The sequence below is a fragment of the Nicotiana attenuata genome, chromosome 11 (assembly GCF_001879085.1).
Source record: "Nicotiana attenuata strain UT chromosome 11, NIATTr2, whole genome shotgun sequence".
Classification (NCBI taxonomy): Eukaryota; Viridiplantae; Streptophyta; class Magnoliopsida; order Solanales; family Solanaceae; genus Nicotiana; species Nicotiana attenuata.
Window position 1 is genome coordinate 32,028,930 of NC_031999.1, and position 8,825 is coordinate 32,037,754.

Consider the following 8,825-nt stretch of genomic DNA (forward strand, 5'->3'; position numbering starts at 1 on the left):
TTCGAATTAATTGCTGAAACTCGAACAATGGCTTTGTAAAATCCTGGAAAAATTATGCTATTATCCCTGCAGCAACAAAGGGGGAAGCTTCAATTCCTTAAGAAAAGTAATTACACTATTGAAGCCAGATTATTCCAATCTCATTATTTTTCTAAGAGTGTTTGCTTATGAAGCTTATTGACATTTTGAAAAGTACCACTCCGTTTATACGTATTAGCTACCTGGCTACAAACTCTTTGGTCCAAATTTATCCTACATTTTGCTATGATGCATTAATATTTCATCTTTCGACCAGAACAATTGGATAAACATGGGTAGGTGATATCAAAGCAAAATTCATTTTATGATAACAATTTCTCCTTTAAAAAGAAGTTACAATCGTAAATAGGACATGCATAAATTGTTTGTTGAAACGGCTCATTCTTTGGCTGAAAGTTTCAAATTTTCATGAAAAGCCGTGTGAAAGTCAAAAAAAAATGATTTTCCACGAGAATTTAACTTTTTTTCTTATGAGATTTTGATTTGAAAGGAAATGCAAGTCAACCCAAAGTCAACAGTTCTTAGGCTTAACTAAGAACTGTCAAATCTATAGAGTATATACAATTGTTTTGTTAGTTTTATTTTGTTAGACTACCAGTACCAAACCGAGGCGGATCTAGGATTTGAACATCATGGGTGTACTACTAATTTTTTAAGTAAAATTGATGTTGATAATAATGTCAAGTTATGTGAAAAAATTAAAATATTTAAAAGTTATTATTTGGTACAAATATATATATATATATATATATATATATATATATATATATATATATATATATATATATGTAAATTCGTATCTTTATTTTATTGGTAATATCAGTGGTGATTACTTGTTACTATATTGCAAATTAAGTGCAAGAAAATAACAAAAATCCTAGAGCATATGATTAACTTTTAATCAATAAATTGCTTGTATGTCCAAAATATAAAATAAAAACTATATCTAGAATGCTAAAAGAAAAAGAAAATTGAGAAAAAGATTAGTAAATTCGCAGAAGCTCTATGAAATATGCAGTAAGGCACCTAGCATCGGAGAGAAAAAAAAAAAGGGACCCGCTGTTTGTTTTTCACCATGGGTTCACACTTTAATATAGAACCAGCATTTCAAAAAAATTGTACAAAAAATCCACTCTTAAAGCCAAAGAGGATGGGTGCACGTGCACCATAGGCTCTAAGGTAGATCCGCCTCTGGTACCAAACAGCGTGATTGGAATTGAGCTTTAGGAAGTGGAACAGGAACTAATGCATTTTTTTCTAGAAAAAACTAATTTAAGTATTTAAGGGTCCTTAATTTTATGAATAGACGTTCTTAACCAAATTGCTTAAGGACCATTATACAAGAACTTAGGATGAAAGGAGTTTAACTCATTAAACCTTTTCCATTAAAACTTAAACTAAATTCACAGAACCAAAGTTTCAATTAAAAAGAATGAATTAAATAGCTTTTATTTACTAACAATTATACAATTAGTGAATTCCTTCTCCTAATAAGCTTCTAATCCATACAAGACTCCAGCGTGTTTTTCTGGCCCGTCTTCTACGAAATAAATATCCCTCATTTTCTGAAATGCATGCCACGTCAACAAGCTATCTGAACCGGCCTGGTGACATTTGCCGACCGCCCGGTCCACAGCCAATGTACTCGCAACCCGGTCTAACCCACCATAGAGGCTATTACAGAACCTCATCATATGCTTCACATCATAAACTTTGTTTCCAAAAAACGCCCTAAGAATTTCCAAAAAGTCCTCTAAACCACCAGGCAATTCCCGGCGCGTGAGAATCTTCACAAGGTACCCAAAATCGTACGCGCTGTGAAACGTGACCCAACTTACTGAATCATTACATACCAAACCGGACGACATCATAAACTCTGCAAACCGGGCCGAGTCAATCCCACATTCTCGGTTCATCTCGAAATCAATCCCCTGTCGCCGGAGCAACTCGATAGAGTCCGGCGCGTATAGATCACGGGTCACATCAAAATCAGAGAAGTTGAACTGCCAGATGTACCGGTGACCTTCGCCGGAGCCCAAATCAGGTAAATTACCCTCAGCGTCAGATAACGTAAGACCGAGCTGAATAAGATTCAATACGTCAACGTTTGACTTCAATAACTTATACTGATCGGACGGCAAATTTCGCCGGCGACGGTAAACTTCAGCAGGCTTGAAAACAACACCGGGAAACTCCGTATCCATAGATATAAAAGGGTACTGATCAATCACCGTAGAAATGAGTTCAAATTCTGATTCAAGATTATCAGCCCATACTTCCCGAATTTTTATAGCCATGTCGTTTAATCTCCAAAATCCTTAAACGGGTAATCCCTAAAATTGAAAAAAAAATTATGGGTTTTGAAGGAAAGAGGATGTTGTTTGTTTTGGTGGGGAGTGGCAGGTGGAGATCTATTGGTTTTTATAGGAAGATGGTGAAGTGAATAAAGATAAAGAATATGTTAGTATTGCTTATTAGGAAAGGGAAAAGAAGAGGTGGGGATGTATTAAATTAAGAAATAGAAAAGGAGGCAAGTGGGGGAGTTCAGTGGTCTGCAGAAGGAGAAAGGAAAGAGATGGATGGTAAAATGAAATAGGGAGGTTTTTGGTCTATGTTCAACGCGTTTGAGTGGTTTGACTGATGAAGTACAAGGCCGCTAGTATAGTAATATAAAATTTTGGTTTGTAATATTGATAATACACGCATTAAGTTAGAAACATATATTATTTTACGTTAGATTAAACATTGAACTAAAATTACATATATTAGCAATGCTGTAATATCTTAAAACGAAAATGAGTTTTTAATTGTAATATAATAATCTCTTTATTATTATTGACTGCACAACAATTTTTTCATTATCAATCAGCGCATAAATAAGTTGGGCTTTTAATTTCTGCATATTTAGACCTCAGCCTGAACAAATGATTCCTTAAGTATATTTGAATAAATTTTATCATCTACTTATAATTTTAATGTATTAAAAGTTTGTTTACAATTCTTTAAATAAATTATTTAACTTAGTATAACACGAAGTACAATGAACACAAAGTATGAATGTGTTTTCACAATGTTTGGATAACTTTTTAAAAGAGGGAATGGTTTTCGCTCTACAGACTGGAAGTGAGCTAAGCAAGAACTGATTTTGTTTTGTGTGTATTTCTGGTTTTTGTGAAACTGTGGATTGTTTCGATAGTTTGAGAATGAGACACTTGCATGGAGGTGCACGTCAAAAATTACTAAACTCTTAATGATAATTTTTTAGGAAAATTGTTTACCCTCAAAATCTGTTTACAATTGAATTTGTAAGTGATTTTAAGGATACGTGAATTAATTTGACACTAAGCGATGAATTGAATTGCAATTGAAATGAACAATGATAAAGTAAATTCAAACCACACGAATTGAACAGTTATAGTCTTGGGAGATTAGCCACCCTCGAACTGAATGTACTTCGATCGGTATCAAGACATAACTAAAATAAGAACTTAAAGAGAAGAATAATGTATTGCTTTGGAATGCGTGTTACAATGTGTTTTACAAGTAATCAGACCCCCTTTATTTAAGTAGGGGAGTCCTACTTTAGGTACAATTCTATAAAAGGTAAAAATCTCTTGATTCACCGATTTACCGGTTCCTTATTGATACGTGCCGAGATTCCCGCCGTAATATCCGACCAGTGACAGATATTTCAGTCTTCTGTTGGTTAGGCTGACAATGTTTCCTCAAGCTCGTTCGGGGTCAGGGTCGATTCTGGGATCACAGACTCAATGTTCTCGAGGACAGACATTCTGATCTCGGGTTCTGGCCTGGTGGGACTTGGGGTTGATTTTCAGTCCCCCATGTTCCGAGCCCGATCTACCATGTCGTAGACGAGTCCGATTTCTACCGTACACAAATAGTCCCCTCATTTTTCGGAGAGTAGACGACGAGAAACCACATGAGCTCCCGATTCTCACCTTGATACCTTGCGACGAAAACGACAAAATAAACGAAACGTCGCGTCAGTCGAGTCTTAATGGCATTAAATGCTTGTCAGTTGCCGGTCGGTCAACCCTGGATGCGAACCGTCGTTTGAAAACTATAAGTACCCCCTTCTTTATTCATTCAAGCTTTACATCCAACCTCTCTACCCTTGTTCCTTAGAAATTTCTCTACTTTCTGGCACTTATCCTCTGATTTCTTGAGATCTTTTGTGAGGACTTTTGCTCGTCTTCACCCCAAATCATCAAGCGTACTGCTCTAGCTTCCTCTTCTTCTTTTTCCCTTCATTTAAAAAGAATTGGCGAAGACTTCAAAAACTGTTCCCCAAAAATAAACTCCCTCTACATTGCGGTCAGCGAGGAGACCGTTCCACGTACTGTTGTTGAGGAACCAATGGCGGAACCCCCTTTGAACACGTTCATCCCTGGTGGGTGCTTGGTAACCGCCGATTTTAAGATTGAAAAACCTTCCTCCATACCGAGCCGGTGTGAGAAGGTCTCGAGATACATATGTTCGATCAGTGAAGAAATTCTCCCCATGATCAAAAAGGATTGCAACTGTGTTGACAAGCACGTGGTGGTTCCCCGGCCCGATGAAGAAATCACCACCCACGTCGAGGGATACTTAAGTGTTTACACTTATCCCTTTATGCTGGGCCCATTGTACTCGGTCATCATTGACTTCTACAAAAGGTACAAGGTGTGCCTTGGCCTGATTCACCCTTCATTCTGGAGGATCGCTGTCACGACCCGGATTTTCCACCATCGGGAGTCGTGATGACGCCTACTAACGGAGCTAGGCAAGCCAAACATTTTAAACATTCCCTGATTTCACCTCAACAATAACAATGTAAATATAACGGGTCATTTAAATAAAAGCGAAAGTCTTTAAAATATAGATAACTGAAAACCCAAAAATGCGGAAGTTTAACATTCCTCCACCCAAGACTGGTGTCGCTATCTCACGAACTACTAAAGAGTGCTACAACAAGTCTGAATAGAAAATGCATAAATGTCTGTCTCGGTACAATGAAAACAAACTGAAAACATGGAAAGGGACTCCGGCCTGCGAACGCCAGCTAGGCTACCTCGTAAGTCCCTCGACTGAAGTCAGCTCCCGATCAATATCCTACTGCTGTAGTCCAAAAGCCGCTCCGGTACCGTGATCTGTGCAAAAGAGCACAGAAGTGTAGCATCAGCACAACCGACCCCATGTGCTGGTAAGTGCCTGGCCTAACCCAGGCGAAGTAGTGACGAGGCTAGACAGGACTACCAAATCAACCTGTGCAGTTCAATATATATATGCAATAAAAGGAAAGAACAAAGAAATTAAACAGTTAAGAGGGAGGGGAGCATACTATGGGGGATTACAGCCCGGATATAAAGTCAACAATTTAAGTAAGAAACAGGGCAATAACAATAATTAATGAGAGCAGGAAAATCAGAAGTTACACGGCATCAACCTTCGTGCTTTTACTCTCATTCTCACCAAAAGCAATCAAATAAAGTGCACGGCATCACCCTTCGTGCTTTCCCTCACGTAACTCTCATATCATGGCACGGAATGATCCTTCCTGCAATTATAATCAAATCAGAGCACGGAATGTCCCTTCGTGCATAATTATTCAAAACATGGCACGGAATGACCCTTCGTGCAAATATAATCAAAACATGGCCCGGAATGACCCTTCGTGCAAATATAATCAAAACATGGCACGGAATGACCCTTCGTGCAAATATAATCAAACATGGCACGGAATGACCCTTCGTGCAAATATAATCAAAGCGTGGCACGGAATGACCCTTCACAGTAATCACAACCAAACGGGGCGAGGGGATAAACAAATAATAAGAAATGTCCCGGCAAGGGAATTACACAATTAACAGCTAAATCCCGGCAAGGGAGCAACAACAATACTTTCACATCCCGGCAAGGGAGATAATCAATATACTCAAACCATCCCGGCAAGGATTAATCATATCACTTTCTATTTCTTTCATTTCTTACTCAATAGTCTTTTTATCGTTCGAGCCAACGCTCCAAAGAATTTACAATTCATAATTAGTCCTCATACTCTTCACATTGCATAGAATTCATCAATTAACATGGAGGAGTCATAACAATATCAGGATAAGTACACACAAGGACCCACGGTCATGCTAGACACCGGTGTATAAATACTCGTCACCATGCCTATACACCGTACTCGATCATTTAGCAATTAGCAAATAATAACACTCTAATCCTATTCCTTCAAGCCAAAGTTAGATCAAACACTTACCTCAAATGCTCCAAAATCAACTCAAGCCTCTAGTATAGCTTTACCCCTCGAATTTGGCTCCAACTCAGTCAAATCTATGAAATAATGACTTTAAAATATTAATAATAGCTAAACAAACTAAACCCAATGCCTAAATATGAATTTCTAAGCTTTCTACCCAAAATTCCAAAAATCGACCCCGGGCCCGCTTGGTCAAAACTCGAGGTTCGAACCAATTCCATGTCACCCATTCCCCCACGAGCCCGAATATAGAATTTGTTTTCAAATTCGACCCCAAAACGAGGTCTAAATCAAAGAAAATTAAAAAGCCCTAATTCTACCCTTTTCCCCCAATTTACACCTTAAGTTACATGATTTAGGTCTAGGATTTTGATAAATGATGATAGAAAATGAAGGAAACGAGTTAGAAAATACTTACCCAAGAAGCTTTGGTGAAGAATCGCTCTAAAAGTCACCTAGGGGCTGTGGAGAAGAAGAGCTCGTGTGAAATTTGGGAATAATCCCGTCACTGGTCTGTTTTTGAGCTTTAAAAATCACTGGGCAAAAATGCCCTTCGCATTCGCAGGAAGGGGGCCGCATTCGCGAAGGGTAGATGAGTCAAAGCATTGCGAACGCGAGATGCTAGTCGCGAACGCATAGAAGGATGGGGCTGGGTCCGGGATTTGCTTGTACGCGAACGCGAGATGGGGCTCGCGAACGCGGTGAAGGGGAAACCAAGGCTACGCGAACGCGGGGACTTGTCCGCGAACGCGAAGAAGGGAAAGCCCACTGGTACGCGAACGCGAGCTGAGTGCTGCGAACGCGAAGAAGCAATTATCTGAGCAAAAATTGCAGAAAAATCTGCTATCATTCTAAGTTTAATAACACCTCGAACACCTCCGAAAACACTCCCGAGCCCTCGGGGCTCCTAACCAATCACACACACTAACCCAACAACATCCTACGAACTTAACCGAGCGATCAAATTGCTAAAATAACATCATAAACGAGGAATCAAACCTCAAAATCATCATTTTTCATTCTAACTTCATAAACTTCAAATTTTAGATATTTAGGTCCGAAACACGTCAAATGACGTCCGATTTCAACCAAATTTAACAGAAAGGGCTTAACCCATATATAAGACTTGTACCGGGCGTCGGAACCAAAATACGAGCCCGATACCACAGTCTTTTAATCAATTCGCATTTCCATTTTCCTTAATAATTTCAGAAAAACAATTTCACAGAAAAATTCTTTTCTCGGGCTCTAGACCTCGGATTTCGACTCCGGGCACATGCCCGAGTCCCATATTTTTCTACGGTCCCTCCGGGACCGTCAAATATCGGGTCCGGGTCCGGGTCCGTATACTAAAAATGTTGACCGAAGTCAACTTTAATCATTTTAAAACTACATTTTCAAAAATTTTCACAGAATTTAACATATAATCTTTCCGACTACGCGCCCGAAATGTGCACGCAAATCGAGACAAGTAAAAATGAGGTTTTCAAGGCCTCGAAAGCACGAAAAAAGAGAGAAATCTGGTGATGACCCTTTGGGTCGTCACATTCTCCACCTCTAAAACAACTGTTCATCCTCGAACGGACAAAAGAAAGAAGTACCTGAGTCGGGAAATAGATGAGGATAGCGGCTCCGCGTATCAGACTCGGACTCCCAGGTCGATGCCTCGGGAGGCTGACCTCTCCACTGGACACGCACTGAAGGAAAACTCTTCGACCTCAACTTTCGAACTTGCTGGTCTAGAATAGCTACCGGCTCCTCTTCAGTTGGACAGATCCTTGTCCAACTGAACAGTGCTGAAATCTAATACGTGGGCTGGATCGCCGTGATACCTCCGAAGCATGGACACATGGAACACTGGATGCACGGCTGACAAGCTGGGCGGCAAGGCAAGTCTGTAAGCCACCTCTCCCACACGATCGAGAATCTCAAATGAGCCAATGAACCTAGGGCTAAGCTTGCCCTTCTTCCCAAATCTCATCACACCTTTCATAGGCGACACTCGGAGCAAGACCCACTCACCAACCATGAAAGCTACATCTCGAAACTTACGATCCGCATAACTCTTTTGCCGCGACTGAGCCGAACGAAGCCTGTCCTGAATGATCTTGACCTTATCCAAGGCCTCCTGAACTAAATCTGTACCCAATAACCGAGCCTCTCCCGGCTCAAACCATCCGACTGGAGACCGACATCGCCTACCATACGATGCCTCATATGGAGCCATCTGAATGCTGGACTGGTAGCTGTTGTTGTAGGCGAACTCTGCTAAAGGCAAAAACTGGTCCCACGAGCCTCCAAAATCAATGACACAGGCTCAGAGCATATCCTCCAATATCTGAATAGTCCTCTCGGACTGGCCGTCCGTCTGAGGATGGAACGCTGTGCTCAACTGAACCTGGGTGCCCAATTCCTGCTGAACTGCTCTCCAGAAGCGCGAGGTAAACTGCGTACCACGGTCCGAAATGATAGATGTCGGCACACCATGAAGGCGAACAATCTCCCGGATATAAATCTCAGC

The 8,825-nt window shown here is 40.4% G+C and overlaps 1 protein-coding gene across 1 annotated transcript; it reads right to left on the bottom strand.

The window, feature by feature from the left end:
• LOC109234316 (probable CCR4-associated factor 1 homolog 11) lies at positions 1,398–2,607 on the bottom strand. Its single transcript, XM_019400242.1, has one exon. It carries the CDS (start codon positions 2,334–2,336, stop codon positions 1,527–1,529), a length of 810 nt encoding a protein of 269 aa, XP_019255787.1. The 5' UTR covers positions 2,337–2,607; the 3' UTR covers positions 1,398–1,526.